Below are 25,961 nucleotides of genomic sequence, written 5' to 3'. Positions count from 1 at the left end.
TCCGTATGTGCGTGTGGGTGTGTGTGTGTGCACATACATACAGGGAGATGTGACTCAAGATTTAAGGATATTAAAAGAAAAGCTCCAGGTTAAGCACTTTCCCTGCAGCTCACACACTGGGCTCCCATCATTTTCCTTGACTGTCTTTGTTCATGGTTCGCTGGTGGTATGTAGTGATGTCCAAATGAAGCCTCATGAAGCATCAGTTGTATTTGTTGAGTCCACTAGATGGAGCTCTTGTTTTAAAGAAAAGAGCTCAAAGAATAGTGATTCAGTGTGTTTTCAACCCTAGAATAGCCAACTTCAATACCACTATTGGAAACAACTAAGGTCAGACCCTTAAAAAGTTGCTGTGATTGATGTTTTTAAATTTTAAGCCATTTTTCGAGAAAAGAGCTCAAAGAATAGTGATTCAGTGTGTTTTCAACCCTTTGTTGAGCAGAGAGCTCCATCTAGTGGAAACAGAAAATAATGAAAATGCTTCATGAAGCTTCATTTGGACATCATTAGTGGTATGTGTGTGAGTGTATGTGCTTGTTTCCACTGTGTGTATTGACCAGGTGGGGTCATATATCAGCTTGGGTCTTTATTGATGCTGCGAGGCAGGCAGGCCTATCAATGAGGCCACATGTTTTAGTGAACCAAGGCTTGCCCCAGGCCACTAGTCTACCCTGCATAGAGTCTGAGATTAACAATAAGACAAATCAGGGCTAGACCAATGTATAACAGGGACAACAATTCAGGTATAACCTATACTGTGTTTCACTCTATTTATCAAGATAAAAATGGTATTCAAAAAAGCGAACTAACGAGGTGATATCATTGTTTACATAGTGTTTTTAAATAATTTCCCCCTTGGATTATCAAAGTATTTCTGATCTGTTTTGATTCTTGTTTTCGGCTTTTAGCTGGCTTCAACAAATAACCAACCTATTCTCATCCAAATTTGATACATACTGCCATTCTGTCAGGACCCTTTGTCGCCTGCGCATCAAAAGCATGGTGCTCCTGGTGGCTGTTCTAAGATCTCAGAACCACATTAATCTGTTTAATACAGAACCAACAGAAATATATGAACAAAACCATGATAACAAGACAAAAATTTGTAGTTAGCTTAATAAACTCTAAGGTACCAGTAACACGTTTTACACTTCAGATGTTACTACCTGAAAGCAAATGATTTAAACCATCATAGAAGTTTGCACACCTGTGGTAAGATGAAGGACATTAAGTGTAAAAGGACTAAAGGCTGGAATTGTCACTAAAGCTTAAAAAGAGCTGTCAAGTGTAAACCTATGTATATGCGTGTATTTGCACTGGATGAGTAGAGTGTTTATCTCAGCTGTTAGGACATCACAAAGTGTTTAAAAAAGCATTACTCGTATCCAGATCTAACAAGCACAACAAAGTCCTGTGTCATTATTGATGACTTGACTCGTTTGCTGCTGGAGATTTATATTTTTCTTCATTTCTATGTGAAGTGAGCCTAAGTAAACCCTAAATTGAGCATAACGCTCCTCTGCCTGGGGAGTCGACGATGGCTCTCGGGATCAGGAATGATGCAGCTACAGTTGGTAAGCCATCGGCAAACTGCTTTATTATGCTCAACATCATCAATCTCCATGCAAAAGAATAGCCAACTTCAATACCACTATTGGAAACAACTAAGGTCAGACCCTTAAAAAGTTGCTGTGATTGATGTTTTTAAATTTTAAGCCATTTTTCGAGAAGATTTTGAGCAGTGCGGAAGAAAAGCACAGGGCTAATATGTCATATGGATTCATCATCATCGGTTGGAAATGATTATCTGACAAGCAGGTCAATTAGAAGGAGTGCCTAAACAGGGCTAAAGAGCATGATACTCACTGAGAAGAGGAATCACAGCAACTGAAGCAAGTGAGGAAGGAATGAAGAACAGTGGAGTGAGTGGGAAATTGTCAACTTTTATTGGAAACATGGATTTCAAAACTGAGGCTGTCATCAAAAGAGTATCAGTTAATTGATCTTTCTCATCTCTATAATGGATGTAATTTGCATCACATTCTTTTGGTCTTTGTGTTTGTCATTCTGTGTGCTGTTGAAGTGTTTGTGTGTTCTTGTTCGGTGATTATCTTTCCACGGAAGAATTTTCCCAGGGTCTTTTTCAGCAAATACACTCATCAAATAAGCCATCGAGACATTTTTTTATTATAAATGGAGAAATCCCGGTAGAGTCGCTAACAGCTGGATTCGGCTAACAGTAATTAGCTCGGGGCATCAAAGTGAAAGCACTAAAATGTCTTTTTTAACCACTAATACTGCTCAAAATAAAACCAAACCTCTGCAGTAGCATTATACTGTGACTGTGACTCTCCGGGATTTCTCCGTTACTAAAAATTGTCTGAAGAGCGATGTCTTGATCAAACAGGCGTCTGTTTTTCATATGAAGCCAATATTCTTCTCTTGCCATGTACAAAGGAAACATTGTCACTCTCTCTCAGGCATACTTAAGACCACGTTTTGTATTTTGATTTAATTTGCTTACCTCTTTTGGTGTTTATTGATGGACAGGCAGTTTGATGATTTCCTGTGTTGTCTTCCAATCTCATCACTGTCAGGATTTTATGACCAAACCATGGCTGTTATTCTAGGACAATGATGGATACAACTGATAAACTGAGTCACTTTCTCCCACCTCTTCCCCCTCATTCTTGTCCTGTCACTCCTCCAGTTTGTCTCTTAGGGTGCCCTCACATAATGCCCTGTTGTTCTGTTTCATACATCATCGCAATTTTCATCTGACCAAATCTGCAGTAAACATTACACAACACCTTAAAGACCACTGCGAACCCTTCGCCGGCATTTTTTTTAAATGTCACATATAAATTGACATCAGGACCTGCCTAGGCACGGAACAGTTACACTCACACTGGCCCAACCATAGACTGTATAAAAAAATGGATGTAGCATACCCGTTGAGGTCCGTTCTCTCACCTTGATCCCATCGTCCTCGCCTACGGGAGTCACCATCTTGTCAGACTTTGAATCCTCCTCATTTCCTCTTACCAAAAAAGGGCATATATGTGACGTTGGGGGAGGGAGATACGTCCATCTGGCTGATGTTCACCTCCTAGGAGAAGTGAGGGTCAGAGGCTAGATGTCACTCATGAGACCGTGCCCCTAATTATTCATAAACTTTAACCTCCAATTAAATAAAAACTAGCCTGGTACAAAACAAAATCACCCCCTCAGTGTTGTCATGGAGATATGATGTAAACATACAGACTAGAAAGTTTTTTATGCACCAGGCCTTAAATAGGTTTAATTATGCTGTGAAAACACCCTGTTTAACATGGGGGTCAATGAGAAACTTCTCTTAGGTGAAACCTGCCCCTAGTGGACACTCGGAGAACTGACGTTTTTGGCACTTCCTTATTGGATCAACCATGAAGTCACTGTGGTGGGGGCTTGGGTCAAACAAACTAGACTTTGGCCGTAAATCTATCTTGGGCAAGGTACGAATGCGTGAGTACTGCCTTATAACAACTTAAAACATCTCTGTCAAACTTAACTACTAATCATGCCAAGATCTGTGTTCAGTTGCACACAACTCTGAATCATGACTAAAACTGTGTGCGCACAAAGACAGAAATATGCATACACTTTTTTTTCATTTATAGCGGCTGTCAGCGACTGTTAACAACTCTCCCAGATTTCTCTGTTAATAGTTTATACATGAAAAAAAAATGTCTCGATGGCTTATTTATGTGCAAGTGTCGAAAAAAATCATGGGATGATTTACGCCGGAATTTCACTTCAAGGCCACCACTGCCTCAATATACTGCCCCATAATAGACAACTGTGTGTACACCTGGTCTGAAGAGCCAGATGCGTACACATTCTCCCCTCACATTCTTCTCTTATAAATACCAGTTTGTATGGAGGAAACATATCAGCGTATGGCAGATGTCTTGCTCTCATTGTAGAAATCATCATCATATGGTTATATCAGTCGACGTTATACATTTCCATGCTTGATAGATTTGACAAGATGCACCATGACTCATACAAATAAAGCAGTCACTGAGGTATCAATCCTAATTAACCTGTTGGTTTGCTCTTTTCCTTCCCTCTTTCCTGTCCCTATCTCTATCTATCGCTGCAGGGTAACCAAGAGGCCCCAGCTCCCCCTGAAGCCATGGCTCAACCCTTCCCACCGGCCCAGTACCCCCCTCCACCTCAGAATGGGATCCCAGCTGAGTATGCCACACCCCACACCCACCCACCAGCAGACTACACAGGACCAAGCACGGTGGCTGAGCACGCCCTGACACTCTACACGCCGACACACACACAGAACGAACAGCTGGGAAATGACAGCAGCACCCCCACCCTCACAGCCAACACAGTTACGGTGAGTCAACATTTTATTCAAACATCTTTTTCAACCATGTGGAATGAAGTCTTTTGCTGTTTTTTCCTTTGGTAAAAAGTTGGCATAATTGAGGGTTGGAAAGTTGAGGGGGACTTGACTGATGGCCTCACTGCTTCCAATGATTTATTTTTCTTATCTTAATCTCATCTTTTTTTCAGATTTGAAATAAAAAAACATCTTACAATTACATCATGTTGTTGTTTATTAAACCCATTTCTATATTAAAAATAATAAGAATTAAATGAAAAATATATTACTGGTTTGTCTCCATAAATACTGGATTACCTGACTAGAGCGTGCAAAAGAGAGGACATGACGCAGATTACACTGCACTTTTTTTCATGTAACAACTATTAATGGAGAAATACGGTAAAGTTGCTAACAGCGAAGCTAACACTGATTAGCTTGTGACAGCGCCGTGAAGGCATTAAAATGTCTTTTTTAACCACTAATACTGCTCAAAAAATAACACCAAACCTCAGCAGTAGCACTAGTCCTTACACAGAAAAGTAAGCACCAATGGGTTCCTTTCTTTTGGATTGGATTTGGTAATCGACTTGAATGGACTTTACTATGAGAGGAGCTCTTTTAATAAAGTCTGGGTTATCTAACTACATTGTTGGTGCTTCGTTTTATGTGTAATGACTCTTATCCTTCTACTGCAGAGGTTTGGTGTTATTTTGAGCAGTATTAGTGGTTAAAAAAGCCGTTTTAATGCATTCACCGCACTGCCACAAGCTAATCAGTGTTAGCCGTTGTTATCGGTTCTCCGGGAATACTCGGCTTATTTGATGTATGTAAGTGGCAAAAAGGCCATAGGATTTTGGGTAGGAATTACACCTTAAGTTTTGTGTTTATAATGTGTAAAGGCACCGTAGACTTTCCATGTGTCTTCACATGAGAGACGAGTGGGAAGGGGGGATTTATCTGATGGGCAGTTTAAAAAGTGGTATTTTTTTATTAGTTCTCCTATAGTGGCTGTATCTACATATATTTCAAACAAATCATTTTGAATAATCACCATACTTTTGTTTTCTAGAAATTTTTTGTCCTACCCTCTGCTGGTAAATGTTAAGACCAAGTTACTGTAGCTTAGTTGACAATGTTAGATTGTTCGGCTATCACCTGAATGTCCGTTTGTACATTTGTGTTAGATGTCTTGGAAGTTGAGAGCAGCTTCTTCTTAGGGTTATGCAGTGAGCACCTCAACACAATTATTAGGGGTCCAAGTCTGAGGGGGCTGGGGCCACGCAATGCAAGCATCGACGTGGCTCCAGGTACCATCGGTGCTGGGAACCCGATTGTTTTCACAAGGATTTCTTTTTTATTATATTTTTTTTATTTAAATTTTTTTTTAATTTTTCCAACGGTAAAACTCATGCTGCAGCCTACACTATACAAGTTATGGAGGTGAAACTTTGAACTTTGGTTCAGACCCCTGCACGCATGGTAAACACCAAAAATGACACATGTTCACCAGCAGGTGGCGCTATAATAAGTTGAACGCATTTTTGCCTGTAACTCCCACATCCTACCTCGCACATTCAAATTTCTTACATTCAGGCATTCCCTGAATGTACTTGAATCTCGGTATATAAGCCACTCCCATTTCTGCCTTGACTTTTTTTCCGCAAGATCGTGATATATGCAAAAGCTACTTTTTCGAACTCCTTCTAGGCAGAATGTTCAATGAAGATGAAACTTGGTTCACGTAATGATTGGATAGTCCTGACCAAAAGTTATCAAAATAATTTTGATAGTCTTATGAATGCCAAAGTTATAAAGGAACAACTTCCTGTAGTTTACAATCAAAACAGGAAGTGCTGTGTATCTTCCTCAAATTGTTTTGGATCGACACAAAACTTGGTAATCTAGTTTCCTATGTCTTACTGAGGCCTTCTACAAAATTGCACAACAACCAACACCTAGGTGGTGCTGTTATTCAGATCTTATCAATTCTTAGCAATTATAAATCCGATCAAAAAGAAACGTAGAACAATAGTTTCTGATGCTCGTCTGAAGCTTTGAGAAAAATATGACATCAATCATCCAGGAGGTGGCGCTCTTTTGAATATCACTCACACTGGAGCATTAACTGTACAAGTTATGGAAACACAACTTTCAGGGGAGGTAAAGACTAGTGCTATAATCAAGGAAAAAGCTTTTTCACCTCTAACTTCCACATCGTATATTGCAAATATAGATTTCTTACATCAAAATTGAAAAATACACAAACCATGCAAAGAATATTAAAAACCTACTTTTTCAAGCTTGTCCTAGGCCAAGAGTCTCATTAGCACAAAATGTTGCATACATAATCTTTCTAACGTTACGATCAATAGTTATCAAAAGAATTTTCATAATCCAAACAACATGAAAGTTATAGAGGAAAGACTTGGTACATTGTAGTCAAAACGGGGGGCGGCTGTGGCTTAGTAGTAGAGTGGGTCATCCTCCATTCGAGATATTGGCAGTTCGATCCCTAGCTCCCCTGGTCCACATGTCGAAGTTTCCTTGGGCAAGACACTGAACCCCGAATTGCCCCCCGTGCTGCGCATGGGTGTGTGAATGTGGTGTGAATGGTTAGATTAGATGGTCTGTAGATGTCCACTGCCATCAGTGTGAATGTCTGTGTGAATGGGTGAATGTGGCAAATAGTGTGAAAGCGCCTTGAGTAGTCAGAAGACTAGAAAGGCGCTATATAAGTACAAGTCCATTTACCATTTACCATTTACCAAAACATGAAGGGGTGCATTACTTTGAAGTAGTTTCTCTGATTATCACATAACTTGGAAAAGTTATTTCCCGTGCCACTCTGAGGGTCTGTGAAAAATCTGACATCAATCGGCCACAAGCTGGGGCTGATATGCAGTAAGGGGATTGCATGCATTATGTGAACAACTGCAAAATCTACTTTTTAAATAATAGCACTTTCTTTTGCAAACTACTATCTGTGCTGCGCTCAAGCTGCGACTTGCATCATGCCCGTGGATCTGCAGGCCTGAATTGCATCACCTCTGCAGGAATATCAATGGGGTCCTGCAGTCTAGTTCTATTTATATCTTTTGAGTTGATCTCTTTGTGCATTGTAGCCAACTTTGGTTAAACATTGGGGCAGGGCTGTACTCAAGACCAACTTAACCAAGTTCAAGTCAGGCAAGGCAGTCACGACCAAGTTAAGACTAAGTCCAAAGCAAATTTAGTGCTGTTCAGGAAAATAGGCATAAAAGGACATAGGGTCTTTCAGGGATTAAGGTTAACAACATCCAATCGTCCTGGGGTCATAAATAATTGTCACAAGGATGATCAATATTCTTTCTCGGGTCGACCTCGGGATGAAGAGAGTTTGGTGGGAACTGACTTCATTTTTCTGTTTCTGTTGTTTTCAACACTTTCTGCAAACCAGAACGGGTTTGCGGTCGGTGGACCAAATGAAAAAAGGACTGAGCTTCATTCAGTTTGCTGGTGCGCTCTGCACACTCGCGTTTGTGTTGTTCAGTGACACGCATGATCTGCTCTTGCACTGCTGCCACGATACGCGACTGTCACGTACTGTGTTACTCTGCTGTCACTGTGCTGTGGTGCTCAGCCAGAGACGAAGCTGTGCTGGCTGAAGCCAGCACAGAGTCAAGCCAACCCCCAGTAAGACCCACAGAGCCTGAGGTAACGTTAGGCCAGTAAAGTTAACTACAGAATCACCACCGCCATCCTCGGCAACGAAAACGATGCACGCGAGTCTCAGGGCAGAAAGCTTTTATTGGCTAACGATGCCAGTTTAATCTAGGAAACTTTGGGAATTGTGATTTTAAATAACTACCTTGAAAGTTGGAAGGTGTGTAAAAATGATTTGCCCTGATAGTCTATAGGATAACCATAGTGTCCTCTGTGGTATCTGTAATGTTGCCACTGAGCTACTTGAACCAAATAGTTTGTTTTCAGTTTTGTTGTGATAACTTTAAAACAATGTGTTTCAGAGGAGATTGTTGATATGGAATGTCCTCACCAGTTATAGATTATTGAGCTTGACACTTGACTGATTCAAATTAATTTAATTTCTACAGTCACAAGATCATGAAATCATTGAGGGACCCGAGTAGTAATGCAGCTAATATTTGACCTCTAGGCAGCTCTAACACATGCATTTGACCATGGCTCTAAATCATAATCAGTTGAGAAACACGCACACAATGCCTTTTGCAAACTCAAAAAATATCTGAGTATATCTTCAGTTTATTTCTTTAAAAATCTGGCTCTTCCACATTCCAAGTTTCTAAAATGCAATGAGAGGCAGACAGGGAAATCTAAAATTCAAACCACTTATAATTAATTTCACTTATGTATATTTTAGCCACCACTGGTGTGCTATCCTCCTTTGAAGGTTTGAAGGACTGGAGATAGTTGAGACAGAGTTGCAGCCCAAATGCTTTTGTAGTGGTGGGTGGCATGCTGGGAAACTGTAAGTGAAACCTCTCTCGCTGACTCTTGGACTGTCTTTCTGAAGTTCCTTTGACACAACACTTCACACAACTTGAAACCTAAAACTTAAAAAAGTACCCCTCCCTCTCCTCCCAATAAAAGCGTTAACATCTGTGAAAATGCATAGAACAAGAAAGTAAATGAGATCCAAAAGATATAGAGAAAGAGAAGAGAACAGTTAGAGTTAAAACATGTACATACATGACTACGGTAGTTCTTCAAATAGTGACCCGGCTTTTATTTACCTCAGAATCAGACTTGCATTAGAGACAGGCCTTTATTTCTAATTTGTGCTACAAAATGTAGGCGCTCCCTCTGTTGGAATCACTGTAAATTGCAGTAAATACAGAGGTTTTTCTGATTTATCTTTGTAACATACTTATTGTGTGCAATATTTAGTTTGTGTTGTTATGTCTGCACTGGTTTCAGTATTTATTATTTGGTGCTATCCCTTATTTATATCGTATTTAAGTATTATTTTATGTCACTTGTTTTGTACCCTGTTTTTATTTTGTATGTATGTAGAGCCATATTAGGTGTGCTGACAGCAGTGACGATACTAAAATGATTGCACGAATAAAAAATATGAACTACAAATGTGTTTTATTTGTGCAATAACACTGGTTTCTTTATTTCTTTTTCTGCAATGCCTAAATTTATATTTAATTTCTAATTTATTTGATGTAATTTGTTTTGACTACAGTTTTAATTTTGTGTTATTTTCTGTTTAAAATAAAAATTAAATCTTGAATACATGCATGCAGTTTCTGTGTGAATGTATGAAGATTGGAAGTGAAATTGACTGCGGTGCAAGGGGAGCACAAGCTCAAATCCTGCCTAGGGTACCAAAGTGGTCAGGGCCGGCACTTATTCCAATAGGTGTGTGAGCAGCTCTCCAAAGCACTTTAAAAACGTAGCCATGTGGGCTTGCGTTTTAATGGCGCTTCTCTTCTTTCTCTCAGTCCATGGAGTGAATGCTTGGCCTATATTGACTCTGGTTTTTGCCCGTCTCCGCTCACTCAGCTGCTGGGACAAATAACGTCCCCTTCACTGAGGCTCCAGAGCAGCTGCAGGATTGGCAAACTCCATTTCACCCAGTGCCAGCCTAAAGTAGCTGCACCCAAAAACAGGCAACCCTGGCAACCAGCAACACCCAGCGCTGTTGTCTGCTACCATGGAAACACAAGGGGACAGAAAGTCATTGTCAAACCCATCAAAAACAAATTAAAATTTTAATTCAGACTAAATATATATTTTTATGGAAAAGCAATACTTACATTCTGTACCCCTCAAAACGCCGTGTGGGTGTATAATGTTTTTTTAAATATAGTTTTTTAAAAAGATTCTAGATATTCATCCTTTAACATGTTACAACATAGGCAATGTTTTGCAGTACTATTTTTGGTGTCCCCCTCAGAAATTGCTCTTGAGAAACTGTAATGTAATTGTCCCCAGCGAAGTTGATATCAGATTTTTCAGTAGGGGCATATTCGTAACTGCATGTCATTGACAAATTTCTGCGACACAGAACTGCAAACACACACACACCGCACAAACACACACACACAAACGTAGTGCGCCCAGGATGTCCAAACTATACTGTAGTTAACTGCACCACCATTTAGTTTTCAAGTTGAGGAGCCTTCAAGCTGTCACAGCCAATAAGAATGGGGCATGCTGGGAAGATGGGAGTGTATAGACAGTGATGGCTGAGTGGGGGAGTCCAGTGAGGGAATACACGGTACAGTCAGCATTACTGGGAGTGTTTTACAGTCACTGTGGAGAGTTTGTCAAAGGCTGTTACTGTTACTGTCAAGAGACATAGTTATTGCGGGATAAAGGAAAAAGACACCATACACACATTCACTGTGGCCCATAGAGGCACTACATTTACTGCCATAAAATATAACGTCAGACCAATACATCAGGTTGAGAATGTGTTGACCTTGAGCTGAAATTCCCAAAATGAACAGTTATTTCAATTGTAGGCTATTTTTTTTAGATATGGAAGTTCATTTCTTCAAATATTGTAGTTGAGTTAGATTTTTTTTTCAAACAATATTCTTTAAATTTTTCCCATTTTTTACACAAATGTAAATTTGTGTGCTGTGGATAGTAATATCAGGTTTAACATGTACAGACCCCAATTCCAATGAAGTTGGGACGTTGTGTATAATATAAATAAAAACACAATAGAATGATTTGCAAATCCTTTTAAATCCAATTGAATACATTACAAAGACAAGATATTTAATGTTCAAACTGATAAACTTTTTACAAATATTGACTCATTTTGAATTTGATGCCTGCAACAGGTTCCCAAAAAGCTGGGAAAGGGGAATGTTTACCAATGTGTTACATCACCTTTCCTTTTAAAAACAATCAATACACGTTTGGGAACTGAGGACACTAATTGTTGAAGCGTTGAAGGTGGAATTCTTTCCCATTCTTGCTTGATGTACAACTTCAGTTGCTCAACAGTCCGTTGTCATATTTCGAGTTTCTAGCTCCACACATTTCCAATGGGAGACAGGTGTGGACTGCAGCAGGCCACGCTGTTGGAACACGAGCAGGATGTGTCCTGTCACTGTCTTGCTGAAATAAGCAGGGACGTCCCTGAAAAAGACGTTGCTTGGATGGCAGCATATGTTGTTCCAAACCTGTATGTACCTTTCAGCATTAATGGGGCCTTCACAGATGTGCAAGTTACTCATGATGTCATGGGCACTAACTAGAGGTCGACCGATTAATCGTTTTTGCCGATTAATCCGCGCCAATAAGACGTTTTACAAACTATCGGAATTGGAGGAACTTGCCGATGGCTGCAGTTCTTTTCCACAGCACCATATTCTTCCCAGCCCTACTCTCTGTCTCTCTGACTACTGAGGGGCGGGGCTGCTGCTCCTCACACACACACACACACACACAAGTAAGTGTAAGTGCATTAAAACCATCATGAGTTAAAAGTCAACAAACATAACCTCCTTGGCATAAGTAACATTTGTTCAACAAGCATAAACGTGCATCATATTTCAGCAGAAAGAGCGACATTTCCACCGGCACGTTTTACACGAACAATTAACAGCTGGTTTAGAACACATTAAAATGAAAGCTGTCTTTGTGTAGTCTGTTCATCTGCGTTTGCCATGTATCTTAAAATTTGGCAATTTCTTGTAAACTTTGGCTGCTGGCTGAGACAAACCAGCTGCACTTGTAGATGTAGAGATGAACTGTGTTAACTGACAGTGGTTTTCTGAAGTGTTCCTGAGCCCACGTGGTAATATCCTTTACAGAATGATGTTGGTTTTTGAAGCAGTGTCGTCTGAGGGATCGTAGGTCACAGTCATTCAGTGCTGGTTTTCAGCCTTGCTGCTCACATGCAGCGATTTCTCTGAATGTTTTGATTATAATATGGGGTATATATAGGGTTCGGACAGGAGTCGGAAGAGGCACAAACCTGCCCTGAGGCTGCCTGCTTTCTTTCATCCAGTTCAGACAGTAAGTTCCGTGGCTGGGGGAGTTTGCAATCCAATATTGGTTTTCATACAGAAATTTCTTCAGATTCTCTGAATCTTTAAATGATAGTATGTACTGTAGACAATAAAATCCCTAAATGATTTGCAATTTTAAATTGAGAAACATTATTGTTAAATTGTTGCCCTATTTGCCAGTGCAGCCTTTCACAGAGTAGTTAACTGCTCCCCATCTTTAGCGTCTCTGGATGCTCTTTTTGTACCCAATCATGTTACTAACCTCCATCCATCTTCAAGGATGGAGGTTTGAACCTGTTGCCAGTTAACCTCATTCATTATGAGCTGATCCACCAGGTGTTTTCTTTTAACATTTCACAACTTTCCACTCTTTTGTTCCCATTGTCCCAGGCTTGGGCTGCTTCTGTGTGTGTGTGTGCGTGTGTGTGTGTGTGTGTGTGTGTGTGTGTGTGTGTGTGTGTGTGTGTGTGTGTGTGTGTGTGTGTGTGTGTGTGTGTGTGTGTGTGTGTGTTTGTGTGTGTGTGCATTTGTGGTATAACTGGCATGAGAGGAGCTTGGTTGGGCTCTTCTGTACAGCTTCCCTCCTCACAACACACAAAGACACACACACACACACAAACACACATACACACACACGTTCAGGAGTGTTTCTGTGGTGACAGTGAAGGAAGCCCGGGCTGCTTGTGTATGATAATGGTCATGTAATTAGTTCCTCTTCCTGCTTGGCTGCTCACCCCATGGATGGTGGAGGCATGGCAACCACAAAGAAAGAAAGTAAGAAGTTCAAGAACCGAGTTTTAGCTCTTTGGCAATGGCAGCAGAAGGCTTACAGCCTTAAAGCCGTTCCATTCCATGTGATGCTAAGCTTAATGAAAGACTACAGCCAGCTTCACGTGCTAAAACACACACTGAATGGAAGATTCCAGTGGAACAGGCAGGGCTGGCCCGAGACATTTGGGGCCCTAAGCAGGATAAGTTTTGAGGCCCTGTCCCACAGACCCGAAGCATTCAAAGAACCCGCTACCATGTACTTATAACCCTTATGCATTTTATTTGGACCTCTATCAACATGATGGATAGCAGTTATTTCAGTGTTAAATACACTCACAAAAATATTCAAAGTAAAGCTTACCTCCTGGGGTCCGTTTCACAAAGCAGGTTTAGTGAAAACTCTGAGTCTGTTATCCCGGAATGAGGGAAACTCAAAGGGAGGTAACCCGAGAAAAGAGGGGTAACTCTAGCCTGTTTCACAGATAGAGGTAACTTAACCTCTCGGTCAGTTACCATGGTAACATGCTCTCTGAAACTAACCTGGTCGGGACCAGATTTTTCTCAGAAAACCTTGAGTTTCTCTCTGTCTCCGCCCTCTTTCAGCCACACACGGTGTTTGATTTCCTCATCCATTCAGTCAGCACGCGAGTTTTGGCGTAGTATAGTTCCGTCTGTTTTTTCAGAAAATCATTGCAAAAATCAGACATTAGAAGTTATATTAGGTGGCGACTATTTCACTACCATGGCATGTCCTTTTGATAATGATCCCGTGGATGAAGGTGACGCATTACCGCAAAGAGAATTAAATATTCGTCGGGAGATGATTATCAGATTATCCTTAAAATACTTCAGCCATAATTACAAAATTAATGAAATGGATCTTTTGAGCAAGTTGAATGTATTTGACTTAGCGTTTCCTAAATATAATCCCAGCTTTTCTTGCAATTCATAGGTTCAAAAGTGTTTGCTTTTAGTTGGGTTACCGGTATATAAACTACTCCTATAGGTGGAAACAACAGCCTTCTGATTCAGAATATCACTTATAATGCGAGGGGGTCCATTTCACGGCAGGGGTGCTGAATACGGCACAACACCGTTTCATGTCACAGTCCATCTCATCCCTTTTACATTTCCAACATTAACAACCAGTAATGCTCTTATATCACAGCAGATATTTTGTGTTGCGCTGCTTTTTTTTTGCAAATGGGAGTTTTTTATACAACATATAAAACAGCCACTTACGGTAATATTTACTTTACCATGTAAAACATGCTCAAAATGAGGTGTCACCATGAGATTGTGCCGATGTTTTACCTGTTTGAACAATGTTTTTATTTTTCATCTTAAACTGCTGACAAGAGCGCTTCTCCCCTGCGGGGTTGCACTTATATGAAATAAACTAATAGGCTCCCACTCAAGCAGTTTACCCTGTGATATTACTGTGATTGCAACAGGACTACATTTAAACTTATGCACTGACCCGAGCCGCAATGTTCTCCCGCACCGTCTCCCTCTCTTTTGCTGCTGCAGCGGTGTAAACCTGCTCAAACTCTCCGTATGAGCGCATTAATATTTCCAATTCCAGTTGTAGCGTAGCCCTTCGCTTCCCCGTTGCTATGGTGACTCGTCGAATCAGGGCTCCATTGATGCTGTCTTTTTTTACTTGTGGTGCACGCGCTTAACTCCAGGTCAAACTACTCTGAGTTGATCAACCTAACGCAAATCTGCTGTTCTGGAACCTAAAACTCAAAGTTTCCTATCTCAGAGTAGATCAACTCAGAGTTCAGGGTTAGACTCAGAGTTTTTTGAACCTGCTTTGTGAAACGGACCCCAGGTTTTTCTCAGCAAACCTCGAGTTTCTCTCTGTCTCCGCCCTCTTTCAGCCACACACGGTATTTGATTTCCTCATTCATTCAGTCAGCAGACCAGTTTTGACGTAGTATAGTTCTGCTATAGTTCCATCTGTTTTCTTAGAAAATCATTGCTGAAATCAGTCAGTAGGCCGACATTAGAAGTTATATTAGGTGGTGACTATTTTCACTTCCATGGCATGTCCCTTTGATAATGATCCCGTGGATGCAGGTCCAGCATTACTGCGCAGAGAATTAAATATTTGTCCGGAGATGATTAGCAGACCGCGCATAGATGTTCTTACATTTCCAGTCAATTCTCTTTTTGAGCGGTACCGCTTCACGTCACAGTTCATCATTTACATACACAACCTCATCCGTCCTTAAATTCTAACATAACGAACCGAAGTCATGCTCTCACATCCCAGCAGATATTGTGTGTTGCGCTGCCTTTTTTTGCAAATGGGAGTTTTTTATACAACGTATAAAACAGCCACTTACGGCAATATTTACTTTACAATGTAAAACATGCTCAAAAAGAGGCGTCACCATGAGATTGTGCTGAGGTTTTACCTGTTTAAACATTTTTTTTATGTTTCATCTTAAGCTGCTGCCAAGTGCGCTTCTCCCTTGCGGGAATGCACCTAAATGAAATAAACTAATAGGCTACCACTCAAGCAGTTTCCTCCGTGGTATTATTGTGATTGCAAAGGACTACATTTAAACTTACACATTGACCCGAGCAGCAATTTTCTCCCACGCCGTCTCCATCTCTTTTGCTGGTGCAGCGTTGTTACACTTTCGGCGAAAAACATGCTCAAACTCACTGTATGAGCGCATTAAAATTTCCAATTCCAGTGGTACCGTAGCCCTTCTCTTCCCTGTTGCCGTGGTGACTCGTCGAATCAGGGTTCCATTGATGCTGTCTTTTTATACTTGTGGTGCACGCGCTTAACTCCAGGTCAAACTACTCCGAGTTGATCAAACTAACTCAAATCAGCTGTTCTGGAACCGAAAACTCAGAGTTTCCTATCTCAGAGTAGATCAACTCAGAGTTCAGGGTTAGACTCAGAGTTTGTTGAACCTGCTTTGTGAAACGGACCTTTGAGAGCCTTTTCTGCCTAGAGACAAAAGACTCAGCACACTGTGGCTATCATTGGTATTGAGAGTTGAAACTACTGGTTCAACTCTATGAAGGCTGGCGGGAGATAAGCCTGTTAGAGCTGTGAGCCCAATATGAGCTCCAATCTGGCAGTCAATCTAATGGAGAAAAAATGGTTCCTAAAACCATTCACTTGTCAAGCAATTATTTTAAGAGAGGTATGGTTCTTCTTGCATCTGTAACTGTTATTGCTCATTTCAGACTGATGAAATTGTCATTTTCATGCCCAGTGCCCACGTTGTTTAGGTAGGAAATGTACTTGCGGCTGCAGAGCAGAGCTGCTGTCCGCTGGTGCTAAGCTGTGCGCATTTACGCATGAGGAACAGTAATTTTGTTGATTTTTTCAGAAGCTAAAAGTTTTGTTTTGTTTCCTCTGTCGGGTTTATATACAAATTTGCTGCAGTTATAAAGAGACCTTTATTGCCTTACTTTGCGCCCAGAAGATGCACCGTCTAACTAGCGAAAGTGGAGTTGGACACTTAGATCACGCACCATAGACCATCTAAATAGGGCCCTTAATTCTAAAACAAACATTTTGAATTGTCAAAGGAGGAAGCAAACACAAGCGCAAGAAAGTTGGCAGGCTGGACAACAGTGAGGATCTCCTTTGTGGAGAAAGTGATGGATTATGAATAACAACCCTCAACCCATTTTGGTTTATTTTCTGTCTGATTTTAGAAGAAAGAAAGAAAGCATGCCTTTACTAGTCCTGCGAGGGGAAATGCACCTTTCACTCTTGTTTGTTGTTAAAACGCACACACACAGGCCTTAAATATTAACGGGTCCTATAAACATGCATTAATGGAGAGATGTCAGAGCGAGAGGGCTGCCCCATGAGAAGCGCCCAGAGCAGTTTCGGGGGTTCGGTACCTTGCTCAAGGACACCTCGGCAGTGGCCAGGGGGTGAAATGGCACCTCTCCAGCCACCAGTCCACCCTCCTCTCTTGGTCCATATGGGGACTTGCACCAGCGACTCTTCGGTTCCCAAGCAGAGTCCCTATGGGCTGAGCAACTGCCTCCGCATTTTATACATTGACTTAAATTTAATGAAATTAGAGATGGTCTTGAAATGTGATCAAAAAAGCAAGGCCCTAATTTTGATCTCAACTACACACCTGTAAGGTTTTGTGACTGCATCTTGCACAGTTGCAACGCTGTCGCTGTGACGAAATATGTCCAGAGAATTGGAATTTGTTTAATAAGATTTTAATTGGAATGTCAAGTTTCAAATTTTTCCTAGTTGCATAGAAAGCTCTTCTTGCTTTGTCTCTTTGATCTTTCCCAGACTAGTTGAAGCTTCCCTATGGCCAAGGAATGTGTAGTTTTCTGTATAGTCTATTTAAATGTTAGCAATATATAAAATGTCTATAAATATGTGTTTTCCTGTCTTCTGGACTGTTCTACAAGATCATAATTTTAGTTTCCTTGGGTTGCCAGGGTGCTGCTGTAGACCTTATTTTGTTGGTGACAGTAACACCTACATATAGGAAACCCTTCGTTTCTGTCGTTCACAGTAAGGCTAGATGCAGTGGATTGATCTCATTGACAATCAAATTCCATAATGTACGTACATTTAAGGAGAAGATGGCATGCTTTACAGTCAAGTTCACTGTATTTTAAACACCATCTGTGTTTTTATCCTAGTTTTTAAGCTTGGTTCATTTTAAGAGGTCCTATGCCTCAGGACAAAAAACAAAAAAACAAGGTGTTTTCAGCTCACAGAATAATTTAACCTTGCTCCAGTCACATATGTTTCAACTCCTATATACTGTTGGATAGCAATGCATCATATTCTACAAGATCATCATACAAGGACATCATCTGGACCACTGTCTGAGGCCCAATTAAAACAGAGAGAGGGGACAATCATTATGATTCAATGTTGATACATGACTGTTATTTATTAGTTTTAATATATTGTCAATTGAAGTCTTGTTTTTGCATGCAGGGCTCTCTCTGTGGCCAGTTATATTAATTTTGTTTTCACTTGTGATTTGTGTTGTATAAAAGTTGTTTCACACTATACATGGGTAGTTATTAAGGATGCAACAATACAGGTAACCCACGGTTCATTACGTACCTAGGTTCTTGGGTTACAGTTTCGGTACACATTTTTTTAAGTAAGGAGAAAAAAAATGCTGTATTTATTTATTTCAAAATTATTTCTTTATTTTTCTCATGAACTAAGATGTGTTTTTTTCATTCAGACACATTCAATTGTATTGTATAATATAATACATAAAGTATGTAAAAAATATTTTAACACTTTTAAATGCAAAAGTGCTTTTTCACAGTGCTCGGCTTTGTGTTTAAGCCAAGCCCCCACCACAGCTACTTCCTGGTTGATCCAATCAGGAAGTGCCAAAAACTGCAAAAATTCTATGAGTTTCCACTAGGGGCAGGTTTCATAATAGAGCAGTTTCTCATTGACCCCCATGTTAAACAGTCCATTTTCACAGCATAATTAAACCTATTTAAGACCCGGAACAAAAAAACCATTCTAGTCTGTATGTTTAGGTCATATCTCCATGACTACACTTAGGAGAGTGATTCTGTTTTTAACCGGCTAGTTTTTTGTTTAATTTGAGGTTAAATCGCATGAATAATTAGGGGCATGGCCTCTTGAGTGACAGCTAGCCTCTGGCCTTCACTTCTCCTCAGAGGCTAGTTGTCAGGATTAGCATCATTAGCATGCTAACTCCATCATGTCGACCTGGACTGCGGTCATTCGTGTCTTGGTGTTACTATAAGTGACAAGATGCTTTGCTCTTCGATCAACTGTACAAACAGATGGTTTAGGAACACACCGCGTTAACACACAGGGAGGATTCGGGCCATGAGGGTTGATGTTTTACTATGAGCATGGTGTGTTGAAACTGTGTTGAAAATCAGTTTAAATCATAGATCAGAAATGCTCCCTGCACTTTACTCCCGGAGCCGGTGTAATCTCTGCTAGAGACACTCCCACTACCGTTTATCTAGTAACGTATTCTGTTAGACTAGCTCCCGGGCGGTGATGCTAATGTGGCTAATTCAGTGTACGTAGCCTTTTTTTGGTAAAAGGAAATGTGAGTCAATTTGATCAAGTTGAGAGAATATAACAAGCTAATATTAGTAACAAGATAACATTAGTAACAATCTTACATTAGTAACAAGCTAACATTAGTAACAAGCTTACATTAGTAACAAGCTAAAATTAGTAACAAGCTAACATTAGTAGCAAGCTAACATTGATAGTTAATGCAGCTGAGCTTAACTCAGACGTTGCATTCAGCGATTATTTTGTGTGGGGGATGCCTGAACTTATTAAAGCCGAACTTTATGAGAAACAAATGGTAATAGAACTGCAGCAGCAGACCGGAGGGAAGTTAGTTTTAAGTTGGATATTCGGATAAGCTAATATAGGCTGGGACCGAATTGGGTCTGTTGAATATCCAACTTAGAACTAACTTCATCCCTCTCAGCAGCAGCAGGTGATGTTCAGTCGTGTCATCTGTGGAGTGTGGCCGCTCACACATCTCTGTGGGAGAAAATTACTTTCTGCTCCCGATGTTAATGCTTCAAAAAGTACATAGATAAAAAGAATGTGCACGAGTCCCAAATGTCAAATCCGAGTCGAGTCTCAAGTCTTTGGGGGGCGAGTCCAAGTCAAGTCTCAAGTCACATTTGTGTGGGACTTAAGTGCGACTCAAGTCCGAGTCTCAAACTTAAGTCCCCCTCTCTGGCAACGCACTCTACAAGTGTGAATCAGATCGGATGAATGGCTCTCAAGTTATGCGAATGAGGGGTGGACACATACACAGACAGAGATTCCTTGTTTTATTTTTAGACACTTTAAGATGTCCCAGGTTGTTTTATGTTTCTCTTATTCCTCAAAGAAAGCTTCTTTAATCTTGCAGGGTGTATGTCAATGCTTTGAGAGCAGAGGGAGGAGATATATCAGTGACAAAACCCTAACATTTAAAGACACAGAGTGGGGTTTGAGCAGCTCTCTTTGATTCCTTCTTTCCCTTGTCTCTCACTTTCACTCACTTTATCACTTTTTAAATATTTATCCATGCTTTTTGTCAATCCTCTTTTTTTTCATGTCTCCTTCCAGTTTCCAATGTAAGACAACATCATGCTTAACAACCTTGCTTCTCACCTGAGTAATTTTGTAGGAGCTAACCTGTGGCAGTCTGTGTTTCCCTGCAGCAGGTAGAGGCGGTTGCGCAGACGGAGGGGTCCCAGCAGCACCACCTGCAGTCCAGTGATTCGTCGGAGAAGCAGCAGCCTAAGAGGTTACACGTCTCCAACATCCCTTTCCGTTTCCGAGACCCTGACCTCCGGCAAATGTTCGGGGTGAGATACCTGCACCACACTAACATGCACATGCACACCACAGTATTGTACTGATCAGTGACGTGCAGTGAGGGTTGGGGTTGGGGAGGCACTAGGAGGATGCCAATAGGATAGGAGGAGAGAATAGGATGCTGAAAACCATTTTAAAACACCAGTGCAACTGTATATTGCAGTATATCTGACCTTTACTGTAAATGACTATATATTGCAGTATATCTTACCTTTACTGTAAATGACTGTATATTGCAGTATATCTTACCTTTACTGTAAATGACTGTATATTGCAGTATATCTTACCTTTACTGTAAATGACTGTATATTGCAGTATATCTTACCTTTACTGTAAATGACTATATATTGCAGCATATCTTACCTTTACTGTAAATGACTGTATATTGCAGTATATCTTTCCTTTACTGACTGAAAGTCCAGCTTTGAAAAATGTCTTAGTTTAGAAATCAAATCCTCCATTTTCAGGGCGAGAAATGACAGCTTGTCGCTAAGCTCTACAGCGTCGCACAGCACACTTCTGTGTTTACTTTTTGCACACAGGTCAGAGTTCACCGTTATCTGGCTGCAGGCTATCAGGCTGCTCACTATCGCCGCCTGCCTTGAGGCAGAGGTACTGCCTGCCTCAAGCCAGGCATTTCCCCTGTGGATTTATGTCACATCAATAAGATGTAAATATTACACACATACGTAAAATACATCACTGAACACCATGGAAAAGAAGACGTATGCTTTTATTACATAAAAGTGTCCTCAACCATCATATTGGAAACATAAACCGAAATGGGAACAAGCACGCGCAGAGGGCACGCGCTCAATACAGTTTGTGAGTGATTGCGCAATCTGGAGGGAGGCTCGGCTGTCCGTGCCTCACCTCTCGTCTCCGAAGAGACTCCGTTTATTTAAGCAGGAAATACAGAATTTTCTGCCATTTTTACTATAAAAACGGTCAAAATACATTAAGAACCACACCAAAATCATAGTCCAGAGGACAAATATTAATACTTGTGTTATTTTATTATTTCGTTTCTTTTTCCTCTCATGATGACAGGGGAGGCACAGCCTCACCTGCCTCCCCTGACCGCACGTCACTGGTACTGATATACTACACACTACACTACAGGGCAAACATATATCTAGTGGGAATGTCATTCACCTTACTGTACTGTACAATACTGCTGCCTCTGTCTGTACTTTTCAAGAACAGAGTAGCAAATGCAGCCAAAACAAGAAATATATTATAGTAACATTCAATACTAGAATTGTAAAGGCAAATTAAAACTAAATCATAAATAGGAGGACAAAGACAATTATTAGCGGATGACATAACCGTTCACATCTCTTTTAAATTTGGTAGCAGGACCCTCTAGTTTCAATGATGTGTGAAAAGTCAACAACAAATAAAATGCATCATTGAATGTTAAAAGTTAAAGGACTCTTTATTCAAAGCTATACATTTTTTTAAATAATAGTTTTGAGGGGTACAGAATGAAAGTATTGCTTTTCCATAAGACATATATTTAGTCTAAATTTTAAAAATGTTTTGATGGGTTTGACAATGACTTTCTGTCCCGTTCTGTTTCCATTGTAGCAGCCAATAGCGTTGGGCGTTGCTGGTTGCCAGGGTTGTCTGTTGTTGGGCGCAGCTACTGTAGGATTGCACCCATCTCTATGTTCATTGTCACCACACCACTGCCTGACAGCTGTCTTTGTGCAAACCTCAGTCTCTGCATCTGCCTTCAGCCTCAGTGTATCTGCTGTGGAAGCTGCTGCTCTGCTCATGACCATCAGGCTACAGAAACAAGAATCATTTTGAGTTGAGAGCTAGCTAATGGATTCCACCGCACTCACAGAAAGACTTTCAGTTGAAGACTGGCTAAAATGAAATACTGTTGTCAAATTAGTTGATTAGTCCAAATGAGTGGTTCCCCTGTATTCATCACTGACATGGAGCAGGCTGATCGCTGACACACTCGGCAACAAACCTGGCAACCCGACTGCTGGAATTTTTTGTTGTTGTTGCGACTACGATCTTGAGACACTAGATGGAGGTGTTCTGCTCATTCTCCATATTCAACCTTTATTCTCTGTCAATGCAGGCATCTATATACAATGATTCACAATTGGATTCTACACTTTAGAAACACATAGTGTTCCTGTAAAATGGACTGGGCATAGAAAGAGCAAAGAAAAGTGCTGTAAGCAAGATGCTCTGTTCATATGAATGGTGGACATGGACACACTGGCTCTGATGACAGCTGTGCGTCTTGAGAAGCTTAAACTGAATGTAACCCTGTGGGTATATCAGAGGTTGGGCTTGTGAAATGACATCATGAGCAGCAGCAGCATTTTCAGCAGCTTCAGCAACAATGCTTGTAGCAGTGCTTGCAAAGCAGCATTGCAGCAATGACAGAACAAAACTAAGCAGTGCACGTTCTGCATTGAGTAGAATATAACTAGCAATGCAATTTAAGTATTCTCCCTGGACTACCTTGCAAGCCTTCCTAAGGAAGCTGTAAATAATTCCCAACCTTTTTTTTTTCATTTCTTTATTGGAGACCAGCATTTCCCAAGCATCAATACAAGATTTACAGTTATTCCATCCTTTTCTGTTTCATGGTACATTAGAACAAAGAACCAGAACAAGAACATCCCCCAAGAACAAAGAGGGAAAGAAAATATAAATAAATAAATAAAAACAAACAAACAAATACGCAAAAATAAAATCCACAAGTAATCAACTAGTCAGTAAAGACAATAGGTACATAAATACAAAGAAGAAATAAAATACAACAAAACGCAAAGGGAAGCGAAAGAAAAACATCAACAATAATAATAGTAAAAACAATAGTATAATAGTGTGCTCACTAGAGAATTTGATAAAATAATAAATTGGATGCATCAGATTGATTCCAGAGAGGTGAGGGTGTTTACATATGTGATGAAAGGTAACCATCTCTCATAAAAATTGGCTGCTGAGCCTCTTAGGGAATATTTCACTTTTTCCAATGACAGAAAAGACGTTAGATCGCTTAACCAAGAAGTAGGAGGAGGAGCGTTCAGGTTTTTCTAATGTAGTAGAATACGTCTAAATAATTCACACCTTTACCTCCATGTGCCCCCAACCCAAATTAGGCAGTGTATATTAATGTTTAATCTTCCGTGTCCATCCTAAGTGGTCCTTGGAGAACCATGCTCTATTTTTGAGAAAGTTTGTCACCAGATCACCATTTCTTTTTTATTTGAAAACGGACCAAGCACTGGTTTGACTTGCATGTGTCACTCAGGACCACATAATTTCGTTGCTCGGGGCCCTATTTCAAGCAAGAAAGCAGGCTCACGAACAACCGATCAAAGTTAGTTCAATCAACTATGTGTAGGTTGAACCTGAACACAAAAGGCAGAACCTCCATTTTAATCCTGTGGATGAAGAGATATTAGTGCATGTACTGTAAACACATAACCACATTTATCTTTAAAGGAAAGAGCCTTAGTCAGAGGTGGGAAAGTGTCAATAAGTTTACATCATAGACTGTATAAAAATGGACGTAGCCTATCTGTCCAGGTCCGTTCTCTCAACTTGATCCAATCTTCCTCGCCTACAGGAGTCGCCATCTTAACAGACTTTGACTCCGCCTCATTCCCTCCTACCAAAAAAGGGCATGTGACGTTGAGGGGAGGGAGCTACGTCCATCTGTCTGACGTTTACCTCCGAGGTGAAGTGAGGGCCAGAGGCTAGCTGTCACTCAAGAGGCTACACCCCTAATTATTCATAAACTTTAACCTCCATTAAAATATAAACTAGCCTGGTATAAGAAAAATCACCCCCCTCAGTGTTGTCATGGAGATATGACTCAAACATACAGACTAGAATGTTTTTTTGTCTCAGGCCTTAAAGAGGTTTAATTATGCTGTGAAAACGGCCTGTTTAACATGGGGGTCAATGAGAAACTGCTCCATATGAAACCTGCCCCTAGTGGAAACTCATAGAACTGCAGTTTTTGGCCCTTCCTGATTGGATCAACCAGGAAGTAGCTGTGGTGGGGGCTTGGTTTACTCAATAAAGTTTTATTTGGTGGCAAGGTTCACTGCTAAAGTCTAGTTTGTTTGACCAGTGTGAGTAGAACTGTACCTGAACATGTACTGGCACGACTGTGTACACGTGTACGAACACGAGCATTGACGGCAGTCCTGATGTCTATTTATATGAGTCTGCTCCTCGCATTTAAAAAGATGCCGCCAAACAGTTTGCGGTGGCCTGATGCAGATTTGATCAGATGAAATTATTAAAAACGGTCGGAAAAACTAAATCTCAGAGGGGTGATGATGTATAAGCAAGAAGCATTCGAGACGCGGCACAGGTCATTTCAAGTAATGTGTGGGCCTGGGCCACAGGGGAAGAGGGAGGGGGGACAATCACCCTAAAGCACAGGGCATGGTACGAATGGACAGTGTAAGTGTGCCCTTTGTAAGGTCTCCAAGACACTGAACACTGCACCGCAATTGAACAGTGACATCATCAGTTGAAGCTGAGTAGAAATTGTGAGAAAAAAGAAACAGAGGGATAATCCGGTAGCTCTCACTACAATCAGTGATGCTAGGAGGTCATCCAGCCGTACAGTCCCAAACTGGACCTCAGGAGAACAGCTACTACTACTACTACTACTACTACTACTACTACTACTACTACTACTACTACTATTACTACTACTACTACTACTACTACTACTACTACTACTACTCATGAGGTCTCATGAAAGTCAGCAAGATAGTGCACTTTGGCAAGAAGTGGGGAAGGAACTACATGCAAACATGACTAGAAATAGAAAACCAATACTGATATGTGGGAGTCTCCTCTTTTCCACAGCGCATAAAACTCAAAATGTGTTTCAGGGTCAATGTGACTGAAAATGTTCGAGCAAATCTCATATTTCATCATAATTATTGTTAACAAAATGAACACTACCCAATTGTCTGAATTTTGAGTCACTTGAGTGTCCACTCTGCGCTCAGTCCAAAATGAGAGGATAAAATGAGAGGATAAAAGATTGTCCAGGCTACTGCAGCACCACCTGAACTGAGATTCCGCTTTAAAGCCCAGTTCAGGCTAAAGTTTCACGACGAGATGAGTTGAAACTTGCAACTACTTGGAATGTGCAGGTCTGCAACTTTCTGAAACCTGCCTGTTCAAATCAAGGTGACAAGGCAAGACGGTGTATCATCTCTATAGCAACGCCTCTCTGTACTTCTGTTAACTTTCGACTTTTCAGGCTTTTTTGCGTAGCTGGATATCATTTGTAGCATTATAAAATATAAATGAGGACAGAGACAGTGAGATATTTGCTACAGTTGCATTTCTATAGAGATGAAACGGTGAAGATAACGATTTATTCACTTCACTTTTGTGACGGTCGTGTCTGGTTTGTGGTGTAAGAAGAACGTCAACC

General features: G+C 40.7%; 1 protein-coding gene across 1 annotated transcript in view; it reads left to right on the top strand.

The window, feature by feature from the left end:
* Positions 1 to 25,961, top strand: part of rbfox3a (RNA binding fox-1 homolog 3a) — a gene marked incomplete at its 3' end in the record, with an annotated part of 301,849 nt that overhangs the window by 203,563 nt on the left and 72,325 nt on the right. The window contains exons 2-3 of the mRNA XM_083932783.1: positions 4,145 to 4,393; positions 20,362 to 20,505. Coding sequence (XP_083788909.1) covers positions 4,145 to 4,393; positions 20,362 to 20,505 — 393 coding nt within the window. The remainder of the gene's footprint in view (positions 1 to 4,144; positions 4,394 to 20,361; positions 20,506 to 25,961) is intronic.

This window comes from Echiichthys vipera (genome assembly GCF_963691815.1).
Source record: "Echiichthys vipera genome assembly, chromosome: 18".
Taxonomy (NCBI): Eukaryota; Metazoa; Chordata; class Actinopteri; order Perciformes; family Trachinidae; genus Echiichthys; species Echiichthys vipera.
Note: the sequence above shows the minus strand (reverse complement) of the source record. Positions and strands in the feature narration are given on the sequence as shown.